Raw genomic sequence first — 26,506 nt, 5'->3', positions numbered from 1 at the left:
GAAGCGTGTAAGCCAGCCAACTCCTATTATAAAGAACAAGCCAGAAGCTGCATTCCACATTGGAGCCTTTGCATCAGCTTCAAAGGAGGCCTAATTAGAAGCACACCTAATTAGAAGCTGGCTTTATCTGGATAAGGCATAAATGGATGACCATGGTGAGCAAAACAGGGAGAGTCTCCAGCTAAGGCAGAGAGGGCAATCATGTCTCTTGATCCTTTTACTAACATAGGCCTGCAAGTACAAAGAGCAGGTAAGGTTTCCCTCCACAAGCTCTAATGGCATTTTTTACTCCTTAACTAAACAGTTATGCAGAAACTGGCAACAAGCTCTTCAGAACACTTCTCCTTTTCCACAAATATGACTTCACTCCTGCCTGGTTGAGCTTTACCCACCTGTGTGTCATCTAAATAAAAGTGAAGACATTTCTAAGTACTTTGCATGCCCATTTGACAAAGTGTGGTTTTGACAGTGAATGTTTTGTAAGCCCTGACGTGATCAAGGATCAAGTAGGCAGGATTAGATTCTCTCCTCGGTACATGTGTGTAACTCTTATTGGCGTTCAACAAGACAAAAATATTGTGCATTGATGGTAATTGTGTGACATGAAAGTGATGATTTAAAATAGCACAATAGACATGGGAAATGAGTCCCTATAGAAAATAATATAGTCAACATCAGGTGCTCAGATCCAGTGTTGATGGGTTGGATATAAGAACAGAATACAACAGTTTCATTAAAGCATTCACTGCTAGATAATTGATCATGGACATTCTGCATCTCAGCTTGAAATCTAGAAATGCAATACTGATACCAAGGTGAATTGTTGTACATCTTGATGGCGTAAATATGCATAGCTCCATTGACTTCCATGAAACTACACTGATTTACACCAGCTTAGGATCTGACCTGCTTCAAAGAAAAGGATGCTGTTACTAACAGCATGGTACTAAAGTTAGATGTAGTCACTTGTAATACTTCAAAATACTAAATATTATAACCACAAAAGCTCCTGAAAATGTTTGAAAATGAGCTGTTAATGTTACAGAGTAATCCAGTCCCATAAAGAAAAAAGTCTTAGCTTCCAGTGGGACTGTTAAAATGACTTGGAGCAAATGTAACTGATCAGCTGGGTGTTGAAAGGTTGTATTCATTTTAAAAGATTAAATGAATGTAAAGCCACTGCTGCAGCAGCTGACTCAATAGCGCACGTTTACGACAGGAAGTTCTGTTGTAACAGCAGTTTGGATTTTCACAGAAAAACAGCAGGATCTTAAAGACCTGATTTCAGAGATGCTGAAAAATCTGAAATTGAAATTAGTGGGTTCAGAATCCCTGAAAATCAGACTCTTAATATATTTAGTGTAAAAAACAAACAAACAAAAAATACCCCTCTTTTGTGAGACATGCAGCCTTGCACAGCAGAATCCTCCCTACAGTTCAGCTTTGGAAAGTACATGGATGGGCACTGGGTTATCACACTTCCATTCTAATGCATTTTCTCTTTTTATTGTTGTTATTTATAATGAGGCAAACACAGCCCAACATTTCCGCTGACATGGAGGTTCCCTGGCAGTGGAACTAGTGTGGTTCCCCTCTGGGGACAGGGTGAGACTGGAGTTACAAGATGTCCAGCTCCAGGATAGCATCATATACAACAGTGGAAAGGAGGCTCATGGGCTGGAGAAGGAGTGAGAATCTGAAGCTGCATGACTCCTTACCTTGTGATGGGGTACACTGGTGTCACAGGAGGCCTTTGGACTGAAATAGCCTGTGCACCACAGCTGCAGAGCTGGATTTCATTCTTGACAGAAGTATTTTACAGATAATCAGCACACAGTAGGATACATCATACATGCAGTGCCTTTCAGAGGGGCCAGTGCAGTGGGAACATTTCTCCCTGGCGATGCCATCCCTGAACGAACCATCCGTGGCACATACACTTCCAGCATCCAGGAATCCCGCAATGGAGGAGAAGCACTTCAGCCAGCCCCCATGTTTAAGTGATAACTTTCATCTTCAACTGCTATGCAGAATAGGCAAACAGAGCTCTAGTAACTGGGCTTTAGGAAGGATGCAAGAATCTCACCTTCTGTGAGCAGTATAAGGTTACATAATTTCAAAGGTACATAAAATGAACTAAACACAGACTATGTTCCATAAGGATAAGCCTTCATTAGTTCATTTTCATGGATGACTACTTGGAAAAGTTACAGATGCCATCATTTTCTAAGGTGGTATTTAGCTGTTAAATGAAGTGAGAGTGTTCAGCAGCTTTTCTCTTACTTTCTCTTCCTTTGCCACTGAATGGGTCTCACGCAGTAATTAGAACAGCACCTCAAGGACAGTGGAAGAGGAGAATCAAGATTGTTCATTCATTAAGAATATTGAAACGCTCAAGAAATGTTCCATGCTGGGGGAGGGGAGAGGAATTAGTCTCCAAGTAGTTTTAAAAACATCTATGTGTTTGTATAAAACCCTTCAGTAGAAAAACTCACGTGAGGGAAAGAGAAAAACAGCACTTCCCAAAAGAGCATGAGGACTTCGCTGCTCTGGGGTCACCAGTTCATCCAGGATTCAAACTGTTGTGGGCCTCAGTTGCTAGGTATGAGATTCCTGTATACAGCTCACTGGCTAATGTGTTACATTGCTCTCTATGCTCAGTCATGTGCTATCAGTTTGAGAGCTTGGCTCTTTAGCTCATGCTGTGGTGAGCTTATGCTCAAATAAATTTGTTAGTCTCTAAGGTGCCACAAGTACTCCTTTTCTTTTTGCTGTGGTGACAGAGGCTTTCAGCTCTGGAGGTCACCAGTTCAACCACTGGTGCATCAGCCACGAGGATGGATATCACACATGCCTAGGACCAACATGTCCCCACACAGAGTGTGCGCACCCTGGCCATATCCCAAAACACACAATTTGAGGTGCTGGGCGCTACTAGCTGCTATTAAAGTCTTTCTGCATTCAACAGAGAGGTTTTGGCTGTCAGCTGAACAGAGCAGCTTCCAGGCAATGGTCCTTGAGTCTTCTCCTCTTCTTAGAGAAGTAGCCACAATTTGGCCCACTATTTGTAAAGTGGAAATTGGCAAAACTGGTTGGAAAATATGTTTTGTTTCCAAGCCTCTGAAAATGTATAACAGCAATGAACCGAAGAAATACAACTGGTAATTTATTAATCGTATCTCTTTCCCTTGTGTGTCTATCTATCTTGCCATCCATTTCTAAGGTTCTTACAATCTATGGGACAAAGGCCCAGATTTTAACAATTATTTAGTGGATGCAATGCTCAACTGATCTAGGAACGTACATTTCTTTTTGAAAAGACCTAAGCCTAAATACTTTTAAAAATCTGGGCCTGAGCATCAAAAGTTATAGCTAAGCTACAAAATCAAAAAACCCCAAACCATAAAACTTCATTTCCTCTTCGGTACAGGAAAACTGAGGGGAAAAAATAACATTGACAAGTCATTCTTCCTACTAGAAAGTTACATAGAATAATCACCAACCTGCGCTCCTACCTTTACCCTGAAGGTGAGTTCTGTAATACATCAAATGCTTAATGGAGTTTTCTCCATCTCTATAGCAACATGAATTCATCAGAGTCAATTAACAATGATTTTTCTTCTGCCAAGGTTTTCCCTCTATCCTAACAAAGATCTTTTTAAAATCTACAGTCCTGAAGAAGATGTGAAATATGTGAAAGTATGTTTGGGAAGGATTGTAGGGAGGAGGGGGAAAGAGTCAACCTTAAAATGACTGTTCAGTACCCAGTGTGCTTCACAAAACAGCCTATAGATCTAGCCATGAAGCAGAAGAAATGTCCCTTTGATGAAGGGATGTTGTACTCAAATAATAGACGCCTAATTATTACCATTATTATGTTGCTGCTATATACAGCACTATATGCAGGGTTAGATATTGTTGACCTCTCCTGGGAAGCTCACAAACTAAGTCACATCAATAGAAGTGAAAATACAACCTTTGAGGTCTACCAGTGGACTTGTGCTGCCTGTCTATTTAAATTGTAAGCTCCCTAGGGCATGAACAATATCATTCTCTGTGCATAGAACAGATGTGTGCACACAGATGCTGTGACAGGGCGCTTGCCCCACACTGGCCCCAAAAAGGTTAAAACCAGCCTAGGGAGGCTGGGCGGCAGGCAGCCAAAGGAGTGGCTGCAGGGGAAACAGACAATTAGGGTGGCAGCTGGACCAGCCAATCAGGGCCCATCCGGCCCCTTTAAAAGGAAGCTGCAGGCCAGAGCAAGATGGTTTGCTGCAGGGAGCCCAAGGAAGAAGACTGGCTTCCAAGAGGGCTACAGAGAGATCAACACCTGGGGAAGGGCAGGTGCTAGCAGGGACTGGGGGAGCTAGGGAGAGCTCCTGACAGGCTGCCAGAACTTACAGGCTTGAGGCCCTGGGAAGAGGACAAAGGCGCTGGAGGCAGGAGCAGAAGGAACTGAGGCTGCAGGGAAGTGGCTCAGGGAATAGAGACAGTCAGCTGGAAGAGGCGGCAGGAAGCTTCTGTTTGCAGGGTTCCTGGGCTGGGAGTAGTGGGTGGACCTTCCCTCCCCCTGCCCCCCCCCACTGACCGCTGACAGTGTGGCCCTGCTGTGGACTGCTAAGCCGCTGTGAGGGGTGGCTGGACTCTCATTGGAGGAGTGTCCTGGAAGGGGGAGAAACTGGACGGTGGCATGGCTGGAGGGCTGTACCCCGAAGCAGATGCTGAGAGAAAGGAGCCTTAATGGGTCTGTAGGTGGAGATGAGGTCAGGAGAGCCACCACCATCTGAGGGCAGGCCTACTGGGACTGAGCTAATTCCCCAAACGCTCCAGCAGCAGGGTGCCAGTGAGGTGAGTGACCCCATGACAGATGCTTAGGAAAAGACACGACTAACTAAAGCTTCCATTGTTTTTCAATAGACTGTATGTAATGTCTAATGGAGTCTGTGTGAATTTCTTCAGGTGAATAGAAACTTTTCTATATAAGCTGGCAAAGAGCGTATCTTGTCCTCTCTATTTTGTCTTTTAGATGGTACGGTCTTCAGAACAGACTGTCTTCATGCTGGATCTGATCCAGCCCAGAGTAGGTTGCTGGCACTTAATAAGGAATAATAATAAAGCCACCTTTTTTTATTTTGGTGTCTCTTTTGTTGCTGGACAACCTTTGCCTAAAATTTCAAAGGTTCAAAGGATCCAGTTAACTTCTTTATTTTTTAAGTTATTTTTCATTTTCACTCACCTCTGCATTTCTGGTTCTGGCTCAGACCAAAGGCATAACTGTAATCATTCCACAAGTGAGACTGGAAGTAGCATAAAAACAGCGTGGCTGGAAGCAAGAAATATGGGAAATCTAGCAAGAGGCCATTTTTGTAAGACCCAAGGTGGGTCAGATAGATCCGATAAGTTTTGGCTAGTAATCCAGAGTGTTTATCTGGACTGACTATCCAGACTGTTCAAAATTCACCCATAACTTTATTAGTATAGATTTGCATACAGTGTGCTGTACACCTGCAGAGCGCTGAGAATAGAATCTGTAAGGAACTTTGGCATCCTTCCAAGTGAGAGGTGCTCCTGTATACATAGCTTTGTAATTTAAGGTTTTAGTTTCTGAGAACTACCACCTTTAAATTTCTGAGTCTTCTCTTTGCTGAAAACAGCTGACATGGTGTGTGGGATTTTGAAAAGCATTCAGCATTCGTGACACTCTACTCCTACTGAAGTCAATGAAAGATTTGTCTTTGACTTCACAGGGAACAGAAATAGGTCAGCTCTGAGCACTACTGACAACCACACACTTCAAATTTAATTCACATGCATCCTGCCACTGAGGAGATACATATACTGTGCTCTCTCATGGAGACTTTACATTTGTTCTTTCTTGCTTTTGTACAATGACAAAGCTCAGATAAAGTGAGGCGTTCTCCTGGTTAAATAGAACAAACAACAAAACTAAAGTTCTCCAGTAGAGAACACTATGTATGTGAAAATAGGGGTGTCCCCTCCTGCTTCTTAATAGAGCACAGCTGCCTCCAACAAAGAGCAGATGCCTTGAAACTTAATGGTGCAGTACATAAATAGCAAATCAGAATTGTTACAAAGCTATATGCCTCACAGGGCTACATAAATATTACACTTAACTTTTCCCACCAATACATCACAAGTTTGTGGGTATGAATAACTGATTCATGCCCTATACCAAACTATAAACATTTCGATGCGAACTCCACAATGGCGTGTACAACTACAATGGTACATTATTATACATGCACATTCAGAAAATCTATTAAGTCAATGCCAAAACATACCCTGATATGGGAAAGCTTTAATAAAGAGAGAGAAAACACAGGCAGTTATTTATTTAAGTGCCGCTCAGAAGGCTTCTTTGTACAATCCATTATGAGATTATCAGTACACAATGTGACAGAGCAAAGACTGAATAGGCACCAGGTTCACATTGTATGGATCAGCTAAACTACAGTAAGACAGTCTGACGTGTTCTCCTGCTGCAAGATACATAGATAGAGCCATCGCTGCCCTCACTCCTAAAGGGGGATGTTCACAATTGCTGCTGTTCAAGTCAGTGACCTAACAATAGTGAAAACAATGGAAATGTTAATTAGTCAGTACACTCAGAGTAACAGCCTGAAAATCTGCTCCATTAGCACTGCGGGCGGGGCAGTGGTGCACAGGGGGATGGACAGCTGCTGCAATACGCACATTTTTGCTGCTATGTATACTAACTTTATGTATCAACAATATAAGCAGGGGTGAAAATAAGACAGTACGAGCCGGTACGGCATACCGGTAAAAAGTGGCTGCTGGTACTGGCCCCTACCGCCTTACTTTAAGGACCTTGCCCCCCTCAGGCTGCTGACGGTGGGGGGGGGGCAAAAGGAGCAGCTGCCCCAGGGCTAGCAATTTAAAAGGGTCCAAAGCTCTGGCTGCTACAGCTGGAGCCCTGGGCCCTTTAAATCGCCGGTGAAGCTCCGGGCGGCATGGGCCAGGCAGAGTGGAAGGGGCTGGCTGGGGATGCTGACCTCCAGCCCCACCCCTTCTGCCAGAGGCCCTGCCCTTTCTGGGGGGGCTGGAGCTGGCCCCCGTACTGGTAAGTTTTCAATTTTATTTTCACCCCTGAGTATAACACACAAATACAGCAGTATGTGCTATACTAGAAGTATACTAACATATTCCCTGAAGTATTTATGTATTTGAATTCTACCACTTCTGTTTAATATAGCTCTTTTCATAGCTCTCAAAGCAATTAACCTTGAGTAAGCATTATTATCTCCGATTGTCTTTGAGTAAGCATTATCCCCCATTGTACGGAGGGGGAAACTGAGGCACAGAGCGGTGAAGTGACTTGCCTGAAGTCACCCAGAGAATTGATAGCAGAGAAGGGAACAGAATTTATATCTTGTGTAACGCTCTCCAGAGCCTGATTCTCTGCACTGTGCTCCCTCCTCTTTTTAACTACTTTAATTATCTACATTTAGAGAGCAAATATTACATGCAAGTAGGCAGGCAATACCTATTATGTGCAAGTCCTCACTAGCTGATTACAGCCACAAAAATATCATGGACAACATGGCTGAAAATCAGTCTGTAAACATTGCTTGTTAAAACATTAACATTGTTAAAACAAGTATTTTCAGGGGAATAGTGCAACAGTGCAAATAACATATTAAAAGCAATCTAGGAACAAATTTCCTCTGCTGTCCATAAAAGTTTAACTTATACATTAACCACCCTTTTTTTAAAAAAAAAATAAATAAATTACATGCCTTTCCAAAAAAAGTCTCCAAATATCGGGGCTAGTAGGTTTTTATTATGATAGTAATCTTCAAGGCAGTCCTATCCAAAGTCATCTGAAACAAGAGCATACATATAACAATGTCAATACAAATGTACACACATTTTTTTAAAAATATAGCAACCTGGGCACGGGTGTTAAAGAAATGGGAGCAGGCAAAATCTACAGCTAATGCTACAATACGTATTAACTACTTCAGCCAATAATGAGGCATTCAATACATTAAGACAATGATTGTATGGTGTTTACTGTACTGTACCTTCTATTTAGGAATCACTTCAGGCAACATACATGACAAAGGTCTTCAGAGGAGTGATGTGACCAGTTTCTTATGTTTTACTTTCAGTGATGGTCCATATCTGTTAGAGGTCACAGTTGTGCATGAGGCTTCAAAGTGTATGCTGCTTCATCTGAGAAAATTAACATTTTCAAGTATCTCTCCATCGTTTTACTGAGTTACAGTGATCGGTACAGCTTACATTGGGTTGTACCTCGAAGAAAAGTCTGCTGACTGTGCTGCTATTTTAACAGGTGAAATTATGTCATGCCACGGCCAGCATGAAGATGTCAGTCACACAGTGACTATAATGTACTATTGCGTATTGATGTCCATATGCAGAGCTGTATTGTACCTTGAATACCTCCATTTCCACCCCAGGTAGGCCTCAAAAAATGAATGTAGTCACTAATTCTTTAATGACTTTCCAAATCAGATGTGAACTGCTTTCCTTGGGTTCTCTTTTTTTTTTTTGAGCCATGCTCTAGGTGATTCAACATGAACGTACCTGTGCACTCATCCAATGTCGTCCAAAGGTGTATGTCCTTACTACCCCATCATACTGAGTCATTCTGAGTCACCATTTCATATTGCTTTCCCTTATTGCCCTCCCTCCTTCTGTGTGAAATTGTGAGAGACAGAGATAAAGGGCCTGTGGAGGATGGTATCTCTGACGTATCAAAGAGAGCAAGGACTTGGGAGGAGAGAGAACTGAAAAACAACTGCCCTGTGATTCACCGAACAAATGTATGACTTCTCTTCTACTCCTCTATGTGGATGACAAGAATGAAGCCCATTTTTCTTACCACATTCAGCAGACTAAAATAATTTGTGCAAAGCAATCCACAAAACATAAGCTATTTTTTTTAAGTTCACACATGGTCCATTCAATCAAAGTCTCAGGACAGAAGTGAATTTTTGAGTCAACTGTGAGCCTAGTGGGTAGGACTTAATTCTTGAAGGAATTACTGTTTGAAAAGACAAAAATCCTCCTGATTACCTATTTGTGTAGCTATGCATGATACAAATACATTCTGGCATGGAGGTACCTACTGACCTGGCAACGTAAGGTGGCTTGTCATGGAACTTGTGTCTGGTGCCTCATCTGAATGTCGCTTTGAACCTTTAAAAAGAAAGACTTGTCTCAGAAGTGATGAGTGAGCTGCAGGCCTGCCTTTGCGCAAATGCTTTTTATACTACCACCACCACTCGATACTGTCAGCTTCTTTCTGTCATGTCTTCTCAACTGGTCCTTAGCAGTTTTAGTAATGTGGGTGGAGCTAACTTCCTTACAAAACAAGGCTACTTTCCTCTGTTTGAGCAGCCTTCTTTGGCTCTTTTGATTTTAGAGGAGCCAACATCAAACACCTCTTCACGTGCTTCTGTTCAACTTTTTTGGCAGGACATGGGGGGAGTGATAAATGATTTTTGTTGATGGCATTCTCCTCCGTATTTTTGACCTGTTTTTGAATAGTCATTCCATTATACATTTATTCCAAAGAAGGGAATCTAAAATATTGCAAGTGGAGATCAGCCCCCAAAACACCCGGAAACTTTGTATTTGGATCTGAACTTCACAGCTGGCCTCTATAATGGGTCAGCCAAAGCCCTGGATGACAACAGGAACCAAAACTTGTGGGCTGGCTTCCTCTCTACCTGAAGGAGTTTAGGCAAAGTGCTGAGAGGCTGATAAAAGCAATAGGTGACCAGAATTTAACAAGATCAATTGATACCTATTGTGCCCTCATGAAAATCAATAAAAATGACCATGTGCTTGAGAGACATGTTGACCTTATTAAAAATAAGAAAAGAAAAGCCCCACAACCTCTTAGTGGACAGTCATGAACTATATATCCTCCATTAAGGAGAAATGATGGAAGTCTCTCTCCAGCACTGAGGATCACAAGTCTCATTTTATTAAAAAGAGAAAGGCTGACAAGATCTTTAGAATGGAGACTAAAAGAAAGGAAAAAAAAGTAGCCACATTCTCAGAGCAAGACTCTGCCCCTTACTCATGTCACAATTAGTCTGGTGACTATTTGTGGATAACATTTAATAGCAGTAAAGGTATCAGAACCTGGCCAACAGTGAGTAAATGTAGTTGTAGTTGTAGCTGGAGTTTATGGATCTGTAAGCACAATAGGAACAGATGAGTCCAGTGCTCGGAGATTGGCACTGGATTTCCAGGTGGAGTGAAAAGGGTTGGTTTCAAGCTAAAAAGCATTAAAGGGCTTGGGGCCTTGCCTGTCTGAGCAATTGCTTCTTTCCCAGTACAGCATTGATGCAACTGTGGTCAACGGACACAGTTGAGCTTGATTTCTTTTGTAGACAGCGAACTACTCACAGGGCTTTCTCTCTGAGGGCCCCTTGACTTTGGCATTCATACCCCATTGGTCTGAAAGAGCTCGGTTTTGAGGATTTTCAAGATATATTTCAAAATTCTCTCTTTAAGCAGGCATTTGAGAGTAGTCGATTATGTGGGGTGTGACATTTTGGTGGGTTCTGGAGGATTCTGCTGTGCTGTTTCTTTAGGGACTGTAATTTAAATAAACTGTCAAGACAGATTAAACCCTTGGAATAGGTGTTTGTCTTCAAACTTAAATAAACAAAAAGTGCATATGTAATGCTATGATGTGCTCTAACATTGTAGCCAGGGGATCTCACAAAACGTTTCCCCTTAATCTTCAATAAACCTCATGAACAAGGGATTTATCTGCTTGCAGAGAGGGGAGTGAATTACTGTGAAATCTGTTCATTTACATTCCCATTTAAACATAAAACATGTGTAACTAGGGTTGTCAACTTTCTAATCACACAAAATTGAACACACTTGCCCCACACATTGCCCTGCTTGCTCCTTCTCCAAGACCCAACCCCCCACTCACTCCATCCCCCCTCCCTCTGTCGCTTATGCTCCCCACCCTCACTCACTTTCACTGGGTTGGGGCAAGGGGTTGGGATGCAGTGAGGGCTTGGCTCAGGGTGCATGCTCTGGGGTGGTGACAGAAATGAGGGGTTCAGGAGGGTTTAGGAGGGAGGGTGGGAATAGCATGCAGACTCCATGTGGCTGCCCTGCGCCTAGAGGAGCCACACGGAGCCAGAGCAGGCAGGGAGCCTGCCTTAGCCCCACTGCGCTGCTGACTTGACTTTGAGCGACCCCAACCAGCAGTGCTGACTGGAGCCACCAGGGTCCCTTTTCGACCAGGCATTCCGGTCAAAAAACAGACACCTGGCAACCCTACATATAATTGAGGATGAAGACGGCATTTGGATGTCACTAAGTGAACAGAATTGTTATTTGAAACAAAAGGTTTTGTTATTGGAAGACAGACATGAGTAGAGACAAACTGGCAGGTAGGTGTGTTTGGAAACCTGGGATCTAAATCTGGATTTCCCCTGAGCCTGCTTTTTGGTTTAAGCCCCATCATAAAAATCTGGCTCTGGAATACGATCCAAATGTCTCAAAAATTGAGGGGGGCCATCTGTAATAATCCAGAGTTCAGGCCCATCTCTAACATAGTGTATATAAACTCACACTAAATACATGGTTTCAGAGTAGCAGTCGTGTTAGTCTGTATTCGCAAAAAGAAAAGGAGTACTTGTGGCACCTTAGAGACTAACAAGTTTATTTGAGCATAAGCTTTCGTGAGCTACAGCTCACTTGCTGTAGCTCATGAAAGCTTATGCTCAAATAAATTTGTTAGTCTCTAAGGTGCCAGAAGTACTAAATACATGCACATACAAATATATAGTTTGACCTTTAGACACAAAATATTGTTTAAATGCAGAGAAAGACACCCCCCCCACACACACACACACACCTGACAATGTTGCCTGGTAGAATGGGACAGGTTTAGCTGTCAAGAAGTCCGAAATTCTAAACCCAAATTCAACACGCATGCGGCCTTGGGCAAGTTACCTCTACATTCTGTCCGTTTCCCTAGCTGTAAAATGGGGCCCGTACCACCTACCCATCTTTCTCATAGGGGTTCTGATGAGTAATTAATTAATGTCCAGATAGTGCTTTCAACATGAAAAGTAGAACACCAATGTTGATTTTTGTTATTCTGCAAAGAGACAGTGCAGAGCTCCATGTGTGTAGCAGATATAAAAAGTGACTGAACAAACCAACCCTTCCCCCATTCAAATTCAAATGAAGTGGAGACCTCATTGACTTTATTTGGTAATAGGATGGACATACATGTACTCATTTACAGAAAAACTGGAATGCTGGAAAAGTGTTTTATACATTTAGAGACTACAAGCCTCTTCTTTCAAATAAGGAGCTTACCAAAAAATGCAAAACTGAAAGGAATTGTGCCCATGTAGTGGCAAGTGTTCTCAACTCTGCTGAGAAGAATTTAAAACAATATTTATTGAAAAGTCTGAACAAAGCAAAGAGGTGTCTCTCCAACAAATTTGTGTTTAACTGTTGCTTTAAAATAGATTTTGATTTGTTTTCTAATTGCTTGATGCAAAACACATACAGCAACCTGACTCCTGCCTGCTTGAAAAAGGCTCTGGATTACAGGTGTATACTACTTATATACTTCTGTTCAACAAGACATCTCCATTATAATTTCTGCTAATATAAAGATAGTCTAAAGTGTATGTTCAGCTTTATATATAGGACTCCCTGCACAACGTCAGCTGAGAAAAGATTATGAAATGAATCCTTGCATTTTGGTTAATTTCTCCATTCCCCCCCCCCCCAAAAAAGGTTGAACGTTCTCTAGATTCATCAGGACCCATTGCTACAAATGTAATTTGAGAGCAGTGAAATATAGTCTTACATGTAAACTGGTAACTTACAGACTTCCTTCCTGCAGAGGGTAGTCAGTGTACTACTTTGTGCGTCTGCTGTAACTTCCTACTTATCTAAGCTGCTTCACAAGTAGCATCATAGAAACAAAGACTGTTTTTTTCCTTAATATTTAAATCCATTGTGGAGGAAGCAATGCCCACCACACTGAAGGAGGACACCACTACCATTATATATGGGGGCTTCAGATTGAATCACCTGGCATTTAGCATGCTGTATATATGTTCTCATTTAACTTTGATGCCAGTTCCCAATGGAGATGCTACTGGAACTGAACGGAGCTTGTGCACAACTTCCATCAGTTGCAGTGCAACTGATGACATGTTTGGGCCCAAGGTGTTGTTTTATTTTATATTTTGCTCTAAGCTGATGTTGCAAATGCAATGGTTTTTGTCTATGGGGCGGGGGGGTGGAAGGGAAGAGAAATCTTAATGGGAGAATCTGGGCCTGCAGACGACCAGAAGTTCTGGTAAACCCCAATCAGAACCCTACAAATAAAAATAGCAAATATTTAAAAAAAGTGTATATAAAATTGTATAAAAATATCATCCAAGCCAGAAGAAAAGGAAAATGGTCACTCTGCCACTAAGATTTATCACTGCACAACACCTATGGCCATAATTGATTGTTTTATATATGCACTCCTACAATCATCCAGCAAAGATGATGAGATTACATAGACACATCCTCCTACCACAGGATGGCTTCTAGAACCGGGCAAAGATGAGTGCACAACAGGCCTTATATACACACACTAATGAAATAAAAGGAATACAAAGTGCCAACAGTGTATTGTGGAGCCTGTCCGTGTGTACTGTCATGTGTTTGTGTACTTGTGTACAGAGGATGAAGAAGAGTCACAGTTCTGCTTTGTTGCCAGTGAGAAATCTCACACTATATTTGCTGTGAGAAAAAGGAAAAAAACAACATGCAGGGAATGAGGAGTACAAAATCTGAGAAACCAAAAACTGTTTTGCTGTTTTAATGGCAAATAATGTGATCAATGGTGGTCAAATGATTTGCTTATAGCTTGGACCACAGTGATCAAAGATGGAAAAGACCTAATCACCAAACCCACCTACCTGCGAGAGCAGGATAATCATCCCCTGAGAGAAGATGCATCAGATATTAAATTGACACTGCACTTGATCTAAGCCCATGGTGGGGAATATTAATTGAAATAGATGGACAAAGGATCATTGACTTCACTGGGAGCAGGATTGGAGCCTTAGAAGTCTGAAAGTAAAGTATGCTTTTCCTATCAAGTTTTCTCATTTGGGTCCCTTCTCCCACGCTGCAGCAGGTACTAACACAGCTTTCTATCTTCAGCTTGTAAAGTGTCTTACCTATTTAAGCTTCATTAGTCAAAAATCTCACATGCACAGCTAAGGACTGGTATTGGGTATGCAGATGGAAAATAGAGGGCCATTGTTTTGTGTTTGCTTATTTGATGATGAAGTGGTGGAGAAAAATAAAATAAATAAATGGACCTGACACTCCTGTCGGTCAGACATTGGTGATAAACAGGAGAAACACTGCTGAAGTCGTAGGAGTTACACCAGTATGAAACTGGTGCAAGTGTGATGAGAACAGGGCCAAATAATTAGGTATTTAGGGAAATCTCCTCACCTGATGAAGATGCACCAATTTTTCCCCAGTTGAGGCTGTGGCCCTAGCCAGGCAGGAACTTTCTCATTCAGTTTCTATCAATGTTTAAGGTATACCGATTTTTTTTAAAATTAAAAAGCAGATCCGAAATCAGTTGTAGAATTTGTGTATACACTCCATGAGCTAAAATGTAAAGTCTTTGCATGAAAATCATTTGCAACTTTCTGCATACAGAATTTGACCATGATCAATTGTACACACAAATAATTGAATCTACCCATTCCAAACCTAATTTGCACACAAGCTGAGCACAACAAGCTTTGCATGTGTAAATTCTAGTGTTTGTATGTTCAAGTGGCCTTTTTCAAAAATTGCATGTCAGTTTTTTTCACAAGCACAAAAGAGGCTGTACTGAGGCCCCTTTGAAAATTCACTCCCAGCTACAAATCAATGGGTACTGAAAACGGAACAATTAAAAATAATGTCTTGGGTTGCCCCTGCTATAGTACAGAACAGCACTAGCAGCTAAATGTAAAATGCCAATGTAAAATGATGCCTCCTTATTTAAAGAGACAGTGTTGAAATTGTGACTAGTCTAAAATATTTTAAAATCTGAAATTGCAAGAGTTTTTATGCACCAAGCCCTGGAGCCAGGCATCTAGGTTTCTCTTGGGACTATGGATAACTCATTAACACCAAAAGGCATTATTTAGAAGGAAAAACAGAAAACCTGAGCTCATGTCCTTAATGAAAAGCTGTGCAGTTCATGTTTAAAGCTGGTCAAGTAGTGGATGTAAGCATTCGACCATGTGCTTTTAAATGATGCATCAAAATTGTTTTTGTTTTGACAGCTGACCCTGACTACTCCTAATTATCTTCGCACATTGTCAGAGACAGGTCCAGTTTTCTCATCAACTAAATCATTATTTGAATACAGAATTGGCAACATTTACACTTTAAAAAAAATGTAAGTAAATTGTAAATTGAAAATAAAATCTGCTGACATTCCTCAAGGGCAGCTCAGACCCTTAGTAGGCAGGCAGCATTTAATTATGTTGATGGTTTTCTGAAGACCAGTTCCTTTGAAAAGTCTAAATACGGACAAGTTAGCAGGGGCACCCAAGGAAATCTCTCCCTACTTATAGGATTTAAGGTGCCTAGAGTCACTTTCACAGGTTAGGAGACAGTTTTTGGTCTGGTCATCCAGCAAGGTGGTACTTTGTGAGAGATTTGACCAGCACTCTCATCCTAAAGGTTGAATTGTGTCATTTTAGTACACAGGTTGACTTCCAAATCCAGGTCTCAATCCGTAACCTCCCCATCCTCCATGGTTGTGCGTATATGCATGTGACTCCCACAGAAGTGAATCAGGCTTGCAGCATGGGCCTCATATTTTCAATATTTGTAGCTTCCTCTTTGTCTCTTCTAATAGAGAAGCAGAAAGTAAGGCATCTACAGCTTTGCTTCCCTCACACAAAGCTGAATGGAAGATAACGAATTAAGAACAGATATTTATCATGTTCTACCCACTGAGGACATGTATTTAATTGAACTGAATTGTGTTAAGAGCCATTCATTCAGTTTCACGCACTCAGAGACAACTTTTGTGAAATAAAATAGGAGACAGTTCTGTAAATTTGTTATATAAGCACACCGTAACTGCTCTCTACTTCACCTGGGAGATGTTTAGAGAAATCATTTCTTGGTTCTCAAAGCGCTAGCACAATACTATTAAGCATTTCAGCGAGATGGTTAATTTGAGAGATACCATCAAGTGTACAGGAACTCCTCACTTAATGTTGTAGTTATGTTCCTGAAAAATGCGACTTTAAGTAAAACGATGTTAAGCGAATCCAATTTCCCCATAAGAAATCATGTAAATGAGGGGGTTAGGTTCCAGGCAAATTTTTTTCACCAGACAAGACTATTTTTATATAGATACACACATATTTATACCTATACCTATGCATATACACACACACTAACTAAGTTTTAAACAAACAATTTAATACTGGTACACAGTGATGATGATTGTGAAGCTTGGTTGAGGTGGAGGAGCCAGAGGGTGGGATATTTCCCAGGGAATGCCTTACTGCTAAATGATGAACTAGCAATTGGCTGAGCCCTAAGGGTTAACTCTCACACTCTACAAGGCAGCAGGAAAGGAGGGAAGGCAGACAGAGACACACCCTGTGTGTATGTGTGTTTGAGAGATAGAGATGCGCATTTCCCCTTTAAGTATGAAGTGTGGAGTCAGAAGTACACTGCCTTGTTAATTAGATCAGCAAGCTGAGACCGGACTGCAGCTTCCTCCATCTGTGTCCCCCCCCCACGCTATAGAAGATGGGGTAAGTGGGTGCAGGAGCAAGGGGGAGGGGGACACCTGGACATTAGTCCCCCTCTACTTCCCCCCCACAGCAAGGAGGAGTCTCGGGGAGCAGCTCAAAGGCAGAGGGCAGGGCAGCACACGGCAGTGGGGGATGGGACAGCTGAACTGCCTGCAATTGGTAGCCTGCTGAGCAGCTGCTGCACAGGGAATTTAGGGGAGCGGGGAGCTGCCGGTCCACCCTGGTTCCAACCACCCACCAGCTAGCTGCAACAGGTTGGTCTTCCTGCAAGTAGTGGACAAAGCAGGCAGCTGCCAAAAGATGTTAGAAGGGAGCATTGCACAACTTTAAACGAGCAGGTTCCCTAATTGATCGGCAATGTAACAACATTAACTGGGATGACTTTAAGTGAGGAGTTCCTGTAGTAGTTTAGGACCTGAACCTGCAAAGAGAACCATAGGGGTAGATTCTTCCATCTACACCACTCTCTTTGCAGTCTTTCAACATCTATATTTCAGGGTTTTTTGTTTTTTTAAAAGAGGCCATGGAGTCGTTTAGAAACGATTTCACAACTTTTTTAAAATGTCAAAAATATTTTTAAATGTTAACATACTGCTGCTCTATATTAGTAGATTATAAGGCCAGAATGGACCATTAGAACATCTATTCTGACCTCCTGTTTATCACAGGCCGTTCGGTTCCACCCAGTTATCTGTACATTGAGCCCAATAACTGGTGTATGACTAAAGCATATCTTTCAGAAAGGCATCCAGTTTTCATCTCAAAACCTCAAGAAATGGAGAATCCATCACTTCCCTGGGTAGTTTGTCACTCTCACCATTAACTCTCCAGCCTGAAGTTGTGCTAAAGTGCTAATTCATGAGAACCAAGAAATGGCTGACCGTAGTTTCGTTTCACTGTCCAAGCAGAGTATGCTGTCAAAAATATATCAGAGAACTGAAGATCAAATTTTTTTTAAATTATTTCAGTTTTAGTAGTCTAAAGAATTTCTAGTCACCATAAACTAGGTAGGGATAATTTTTTTTTTAAATATGTGCTGGCTCAGACTGTATTCAAGTTAAACCCCAGTAGGAGTAAGGACTGGGTCAGCAATGCAGTATTATTTATATCTTGTCAATGTCCCAATAAAGACTAAGACACCGATCCACAAGGTATTTAGGCTGCTAACGTCCACTGATTTTAATGAAAGTTAGGAGCTTTAGTACCTTTGTGTATCTCGGCCTACGGGCCAAATTCTACAGCTGCTATATGTGTGGAACCTCCATTGAAGCTGATGGGGGTTCTGGGTATGGAGCAGTTACAGAAGCAGTTCTAAGGAATTAGAATATTGTGTGTTCCTTTACTTTCTTTAAAGGAACCAATATAGAGAAGACAGCTGGAGAATTTACAATACACTGTATGCTAACAGCAGTTACTTTTATATTTCTTCCAAGGGAAAATATTTTACTAAGCATGAGGCATACCCCAACTAAATCCCTATATCTGAACAAATTCAAGGGTTGGTGTCTGAAGTAAAAACTCAGATGGGAATCTGAATTTTGCAGAGTGGGTTGAACCAAAATCCTGGATACAAACATTCCTGAGTTATGGGATGTTCATGTTCAAAACTTGGATTAGCCCCATTGCTGCTAGTGTTAGGTGAGGCTAATACAAGTATGGCAATATTTCCTACTGCCATCTTAAACATGCTCATCCCTGTTCATATGCATTTTGAACAGGAGCTGTGGGTCTTTTATCTAATATAGGCTGGTGGTAGAACAAAGTTTTGTGCTTTGAATATGGAAATGGAATACAGATGGGGTTTATTTTCTCCTGAGGCCAATGTTTTCCACATTCTCTAGAGTAGCATGAAAGGAGTCTAACTCATAGTAAAATATATATGTGAACAGGGCAAAACTATACACTGACTAAAACAAACAATGAAAAACCAATTGTGTGTGTGTTTAATTTCACATGGACAGGTGAAATCAAGTTATATTGAACTGGATCCATCTTGGGGCCCTAATCCAAGACAGCATTTAAGCACATGTTTAATGCTTTCATGAACAGCAACACTTTCCTGAATCAGGGCCTGAGTTAGTTTTGAACATTTCACCTTTAAAGTTTATGGGCCTACTTCACTCCAGTGGTGTATCTTTCTTTGTCTGCCTATCCTTTTCCAACTACATTTTTCTTTTCCTTTGACTCATCCATTCAATCACTGATAAAAGAAATCTCACACTAAGATGAAAGGAGGAATTGATCCATCTGACTTCCTAATGCCTACCTTCTCTCAGTACTTCTAGGTCATGTAAACAGTGAATACAGGTATCTAAGAAACAGATGTGAGAAATAGATCATTAATTGTAATGACTAGTTATGGAAGACAACACAAAAAGTACATTCCTCAGAGTTTTAGTGGGCAACAGCCCTGAGTAAACACCCTATTTGTGAGTCACTACTAAAACAAAATTAGAAAAGTACACAAAATAAATCAAAGATTAAATGAATTTGCCCACAGGATAAATTAAAAAAAAACCAAACCCCATCATCATAGAGTGCTGGAAAAGCTGTGTAACAGTCCTAGTGAGAAGTTTATGAATTTAACAGTACACCACCTTCATGAACAAAATCCTGTGAATTGATGCTAAAACTGGTATCAAATTCTCTACCTAGCAGATGGAAACAATGGTACAAAGGCAGTAATTTCAAGCCCCTTTCCACACATTCCAATTTTGTGTTTCACCACCTTAGCATGTCTTTCACAAGCTAGGGCTTTAGCCTAGGGAAGCAATGGCTTCTGAGGAGAATCCTCATTTATTTGCTTTGTCTGTCCAGAAAGTGGAATTATTTTGTTAACAAAAAACCCCCAGAGAATTTAAAAAAAGAAACCACACACACACACTGGGAAAAAAAGTGAACAAACACACCCAAACCCCAGAGTCATTAACTGTGAAGTAGCCAGTGGGAGGAGGATTGTTTTGAAAGCTGTGTAACGCCTTCCCCAGAAACTGGTCTTTGCGGAAGGAGGAGGAGGAGAGGAATGAAGAAGCTCAGCTAAAATGATGAAAGAAATTTGTAGTCTCTTTTTTAATATATTTTTTTTTTTTTTTTTTACTCTTCTGTATCTGGAAAAAAAAAAGAAAAAGAAACGTGTCAATGCTGCCTTTTCCCCCAAGTGTCAAAGGAGTGGGAAAGCTGGGAAAGGAAGGGGAAAAAAGGTATCAGTTTAGACATGCTCATTCCTTCCAAATATCATGGCTTTGTTCGATCTCACAAAGACCATAAAATGCGCAATAGCTAAACCCTCTTGTGCACTTGGTTTGAAAGTAACACTCTTTCCTACACAGACCCAATTGTCTTCCTGCCTTAACCAATGGAAGTTTAAACATTGATTTTAGTGGGATCAGCTCAAGAGCTTGGCGTGTTTTGACAGGTAGGTCACATTAGTCTTTTTGGTACAGGGCACTCCAACCACCCTTGCTTCCCAGCCATTTCAGCATCTCTTTGACACTAAAAATGGGCAACGCTGTACTTGCATTTTGGGTAAAGAAAAGCGCACTCCAAACGAATAACATATCCTCTCTTCTAAATGGCTCTGTCACAAAGAAACAATGGCTAGTAGTAAGGCAGCTCAGTGCACAACCACAAAGTTCATGTACTTTGTGAATTCACAGTAAATGGAATGCCAGTCTGACATAATGAATTTGAAGTACTAGCTCAGATCAGATCACAAGTGAGAGCGAGTTTGGTGGTCATGTTCGAATCTCTAGGAGATATTTGCTCACAGCACCACATACTACAATATATTTGCAGTCTCTGGTCAAGATACACAGACCAGGAAAAGCAAAGGCAATGGACAAAGATTATGGGGTGTTGGCAGAGCTGGGTGGTTAAGATTCTTTTGACCTTACTCACCCTATAATTGGGTCAATCAGTCTGACATTTATGCCCAAATTAAGATAAATCCAAAGGAGATGTTACTGAAAGCATTAGTTTGCAAATGGAAGAGAAATAAAACCTTCCAGTATCAGGATCTAGTTCACATTGACTTTATTCATGACATAATAGCAGCGGTACCTATTGTGCTGTGAACTTATGGCAAGCAAAACACACATGAACAAGTCCTTTAAGACTTGTTCTTTCAAGACAAAAACATTGGTACTTCAGCTATAAGCAAAGATACATTTAAATTTGAATTTTATATATTTGTCTTCAATAGTAAAATCTGTGGCTTTGTCTGTTATCTCAGAGATCCCAGATGATCAGTTAAAAGCGACAGAATAGCTAGCTTGGCAAATAATATCTCCAAGATTCAAAAGTAAAGTATATTGGACTACATTAATCCATGACACAGTAATTCCATTGACAAATCTTCACACTGATTAGATCTCCACAAGGAAGATGCTCTGCTAAATCAAGAGGCATTTTTAATTGTTTCCAGGAAAAAGAAATCACGTTATTCAGAGCAAACACCCTCCCCCCCCACAGTCCTCCTGAAAAGTTATAAACTTGAAAACTGTACTTTAATTAGAAAGGAGTCAAACCAGTTCTGAAACAGTTAAGTTCCTGTGAATATCTTTGGCACCTCTGCTTAGCCACCCATGTTCTATCACCCACTCATATCAACTAGTTGCTGCTGAGGGGTTGGATAGTTCATGCTACCCAACCCATCTCAAGTAGCACTGAATTGATTTATAATCCTTTGCATGCCTCAGAAGTGACTATGTCACAAATCTCTTTCTGCCACTTTCTGAAGCCAGTCTGGTCTGTCTCCATAAAGACTTTTCATTTGGGCAAGGAGAGTGGGGTTTGCAGCATAGGTCTGATTTCTTAACTACATCTAAGGTGAATAATATTGTATCTGCTGAATACATAAAACACAGCAGTGATTGTACAGCATTGTCTGCCCACAGATCTGCCTCTTTTATTGTGCACTCAGCAGAGGGATTTTTCATTATATAATGTTCATCTGTAAATTGCTCCAATGATTCAAAAACTTTGCACATGGTATCCTATCTGCCAAGATGATTATAATATTGAAAGTTAGACTCACTGGATTTCACTGGTTTTATTTTAATTTCATTAAACATTCTCAACTCTAATAAGTACAAAATCTAACAACGTCAAATAATAATTTATACTTTTCTGATGCCTCCCATCTAAGGAGCTCAGCCTGATTTTCAGACATTAACATGACCTCACAACAGCCCTGTGAGAACTCTCATTAGCCCAATATTAAAGAGGAGATACTGAAGCACCAGTGGTTAATGGTATCCTTTTGCAGAAATCCTGAGCACTCATAACTGCAAGTAAATGACAGCTGTGGGTGCTCAGCATGTCTCAATATCAGGCCCTAAATTATTTGGCTATGGTCACGCAGTGTGTTCTGTAGCAGAGCTGCAAATAAAACCAAGTTTCAGAGTAGCAGCCATGTTAGTCTGTATTTGCAAAAAGAAAAGGAGTACTTGTGGCACCTTGGAGACTAACAAATTTATTAGAGCATAAGCTTTCGTGAGCTACAGCTCTAATAAATTTGTTAGTCTCTAAGTAAAACCAAGTGTCACATCTCCCATTCCTATGCCATACCTTAATCACAAGAGCATCCTTCCTTTCTTGCTAATGGAAAGGAAAGAAATACATTTCCCCAGACTTTGAAAGTTCTCTATGGGCAAATGGAGCCCAGATTGCCTTTCACTCCCATCCACCACATTACCAGCTGTACCAACATGAAAATTCTAGTTCTGTACTTGCTTAAAATGCAGTATAAAACTCTAATTTTTCGATTGTTTTGCTTTCAGAAGGATGCTCTTTGGTGCAGAAAATACGTTTGCTTTCTAGCTGGATTTCAATTTGGGTACAAAAAGGTTTCCTTATCATAATGTGGAATTTTAACATGACTTTAGCCCTGAGTATGATTAAGGCTCATTTTCATTTCACAACCGTATACCCAAACTGGGTTCACTGCAAAATTAGCACATATTACTGCAGATAAGTTAAAAAGAAAAAGAAATATATACCATTCTATATCTGGGAAGGCTTTAAGTAATGTCTAGGCATGTATTTCATGTAACGATCTCAAGTAAGTATGTGTATATGCACACCCCTCCAGTGTTGCTGTCAAATTTATATATTGTCAATGCTGACTTTAGACCTGTCTCATGATCACTACCACAAATATTCAAATGCATGGCTCTTAACAGTGACTCCTGTTGTACTCCACTTTATAACAGTACCCCTTAGAGGTCTTAGATTGCAAATTGGTACAGAACATACAATTATTAATAATTTATACTATAGTATTTTCAACTAGTGTGCATTTAACTGATTATTTACAAGTTCATTATGTGACTGTTTGGATAACTTATTGAAATCCACATATACTATGATACGTCAATCTCACCACCTTACACACTACTGTACAATATGTAAATATATCTTTACAACTATGAGGCTGGTTGCTGATCATAGAAAACCAGTGATTAATCTTCCCTATTCACCTCCCTCTTTTTGACTAAACAAATGTCTACAAGTCCTTGAGCTTACAAGAATTAGAACTTGAAGCAGTTGGTAGTAATTACGCCTGTCTAATTTGAAACTTTAGCAATCTGCTACCCAGTAGGGCACAGGAACAGAATCTCACAGTCATTCAGAGTTGGGGTGAGAGTTTAGACTGATTCAAAACCTAAGCCTGCTATGTGTGACTCATTAAGCCAGATCCTCAGCTGGGATAAATCGGAGTAGCTCAACTGAAGTTAATGGAACTATGCCAATTTACACCATCTGAGGATCCAACCAATAGTAATTAATGTCTGTGAAGATCTGACAGGTCTGACTCTCTCTGTACCAGCTGCGTGCCTGCTCCCCAGAACTTTGGAAAGTATTATGCTTATTCCAGGAACAGTACCTCCCAGAGCGACTACTGTACTTAGTTGATGCAACTCCACACCTCCTCCAAAGCAGTGCTATGTCTACATGACACAGTTGGGCCTGACATTTTAAAATCTAAAATATTTCTAACATTTTCCCCCCTACAAATACAGAACACACAATAATGCAGTGTGGCAAAAATATTTTATTGGCAGTGTAACAGGGCATGCTCACATCTTGCAAGTGTTCCCCTCCCCTCCACCCTTGGCTAAGTGCATGTGCCTGCTCTCTCTCTCTCTCTCTCTGTGGTGTGTCTTTGGTGACTCAACTCTCTGGCCAAGTGACACACAGTCAGTTTGTGTGATGAAAGCAAAGCAAAACCTCTTCCAGTGTACAAGTCCAACAGGGTCTCTCCTAGTGTCCTGTGTAATGTCTTCCTCAAGTTGTCCCTGGTCCAGGATAGAGCAGTGCCCCAGGGCTCTCTCCTTGGTGACAAAGTCTTCTCCCTCCCCAAAATAGCAGCTGTCTGCTGTGTCCTTTTATCTAAGTCGTGCTGCTGCTCTAATTCCCTGGGCCACTTCCCCATGGCCCTGTGCCATCATCACCCTGACCTCAGGGCCTTGTCCTGATGGAGACCCTGCAACCAGCTCAGAGCTCCTTCTCGCTCTCCCCGGCTTCTGGTAGCACTACCTTAGCCAAGGTCCTGGAGCTCCCTCACCATCCACACTCCTATAGCTCCAGCAAGGAACTGAAACTTACTCTGGTCCTGCAGCTCTTCTTATATTGACCTTCTGGACCTTGATTGGCTGTGTCCCACACAGCCACTCTAAGCAGCTTGGAGAATCCTCTCCACTGCCCTTTTCTGGGGCAGGGTGTGGCAGGTCCTCGAGGCCTCCAGCAGAGGGCCTCAGAGGGTCTGATATACCTCATCACAGGCAGTTTTTGGGATGACCTACTTGGCTGTCTTGGGTGAGTAATGTGGCCACCCCTTTTGATAAAATCCATATATTACATCGCACCATCATGTGCTCTTTCCTTTCTGTGTGATTTTATATATAAAATCCAATTCCATATATTTGATTATTTCATCACTCCTAGATTACATTACAACTATAAAGATTTCTTAAGAATTATGAGAAACATAAAGGGACTTTAAAAGCGTCAAAAAGTCCTGTGGCACCTTATAGACTAACAGATGTACTGGGATTAAAAAGGGACTTTGTGGTTAAGGTTGCACCAAGATTTTCCTTTTAACGAGACTGTGGCTGTCTTCTAGTTCAGTTCAATTCTGGAAAAAAATACTTACAATGTACAAATATTATCCTCTCGCTATCATGCCATGTAATGATTCTGAAGAGCATTATGTCACCATGAGAGAGAGAAGTATTTGCTATGCTATCAATATAACATCTTGTGTCAATTATATGAAAACAACTACAAAAGTTAAAGACATGGAAGTCATTTCTATGCTGCATCTCCAACATATTCTGCATTCACTATCCAAGTGTACCTGGAGCACCAGAGCTCCTCATCTGCTGACATATACCTTTTCTCTCTCCTGTCTCCCTAAGTACTCACATTATAGAAACCCTTCCTACGGCAGAGTAGCCATGACTGTCTCCAGAGCACTGCATTGCCTTTTCTTGTGCCAGCTAAGGGTGCTAGGGAATCATGCTAAGCATCCACAACTCCTCTGGCAACACACACAATGGCAAATAACCTAAAGACACAGGTTTTGAATAAGCCATAATCTGAAAAGTATTCATCCAAAACATTTTGTGACTACTTACACACAGGGGAAACATTTCCAATTAACAGGACAGGTTAGTGCAGGGGTTGGCAACCTTCGCGCAGCCACTGGGAGCTGCGGGGAGCCGTGCCTGTGGACGGTCAACGTAAACAAAATGTCTCATGGATTACCCTGATGGGCTGCGTGCTGAAGGTTGCCGACCCCGGGAACAAATCACAATATCCTGCCCCACAAAAGTCCTCAAGTTTGTTGAATTTTTGATCTGACAGATGCTATTTGACAAGCTCTAGTAATGTGCTAGTGCTATCCAAAGGGATCAAAGAGAACTGGGGGGATTCAAAGAGATGCATCAAAGGAAGAGGAAGCAGCTGGAGAGAAAGTTGGCCTTTTGATACATTAAGAGGGGATGAAATTAAGTGCCTCAAAAGCAGCTTAGAAACTGAGGTCTTGTACAACCGTGTCGTTAAAGCGGGAACTGTGTTGTCTAGAGTTCTCATGTCCGGTCTTCCTTTGGACACCTGCATATCAGACAGGTCTGATCTGGGGTTGTAGCATTTGCAATAGATTTGAAGGGCATAAACATCAAGGAAAGAGAGGAATTATTTAGGGTGGTTTGGAGGATGTTCTTAGAGGGCTTATTCCTTCACCCTTTTACTCCCTAGTGCTTCTCGCATGAACAGAGAGCAACAATACCCAAAGTCTGAAGGTGCAAACAAGTCAATGTTTATTGGGGTGAACTTCCAGCAAGCAATGATTCCAATTTCCTTCCTCAGTGTCCCCTTTCCGAGCTCTGACGCCACAGAGCCTTGCCTGTGTCCCTGTTTCCATTCCCCCCACCTTAGCAAAACATGATTCCAATTCCCCCCCTTACTTCCTGATTGACTGCAGACTATATCGTAAAACTTGAGTTCTGCTTAGCTATACCTTAACCAATCATTTTACTGAAATGTAACTAACCAATCCTAACATATTGTAACATGATTATCTAACCAATTATATCCCACCACCTTAATTGGTTTACACCCAACAAAATTAATTATACAGC

The 26,506-nt window shown here is 41.3% G+C and overlaps 1 protein-coding gene across 11 annotated transcripts in view; it reads right to left on the bottom strand.

Annotated features, from left to right (window-relative positions):
• PDE1C (phosphodiesterase 1C) overlaps positions 1–26,506 on the bottom strand; it is a 541,496-nt gene that overhangs the window by 10,327 nt on the left and 504,663 nt on the right. The window contains exons 18-20 of one of the 11 annotated variants that reach the window (XM_043508789.1): positions 9,142–9,207; positions 7,779–7,862; positions 6,302–6,582 (exon numbers count right to left, since the gene is read on the bottom strand). The exons of 4 other annotated variants lie outside the window; for them this stretch is intronic. In XM_043508789.1, coding sequence (XP_043364724.1) covers positions 7,849–7,862; positions 9,142–9,207 — 80 coding nt within the window. In that variant the 3' untranslated portion in view covers positions 6,302–6,582; positions 7,779–7,848. Of the gene's footprint in view, positions 1–6,301; positions 6,583–7,778; positions 7,863–9,141; positions 9,208–16,501; positions 19,970–26,506 lie in introns of those variants that run through there. 6 more of the 11 variants (XM_043508791.1, XM_043508797.1, XM_038392418.2 and 3 more) reach the window with 6 other exon arrangements.

This window comes from Dermochelys coriacea, chromosome 2, assembly GCF_009764565.3.
Source record: "Dermochelys coriacea isolate rDerCor1 chromosome 2, rDerCor1.pri.v4, whole genome shotgun sequence".
Classification (NCBI taxonomy): domain Eukaryota; kingdom Metazoa; phylum Chordata; order Testudines; family Dermochelyidae; genus Dermochelys; species Dermochelys coriacea.
Note: the sequence above shows the minus strand (reverse complement) of the source record. Positions and strands in the feature narration are given on the sequence as shown.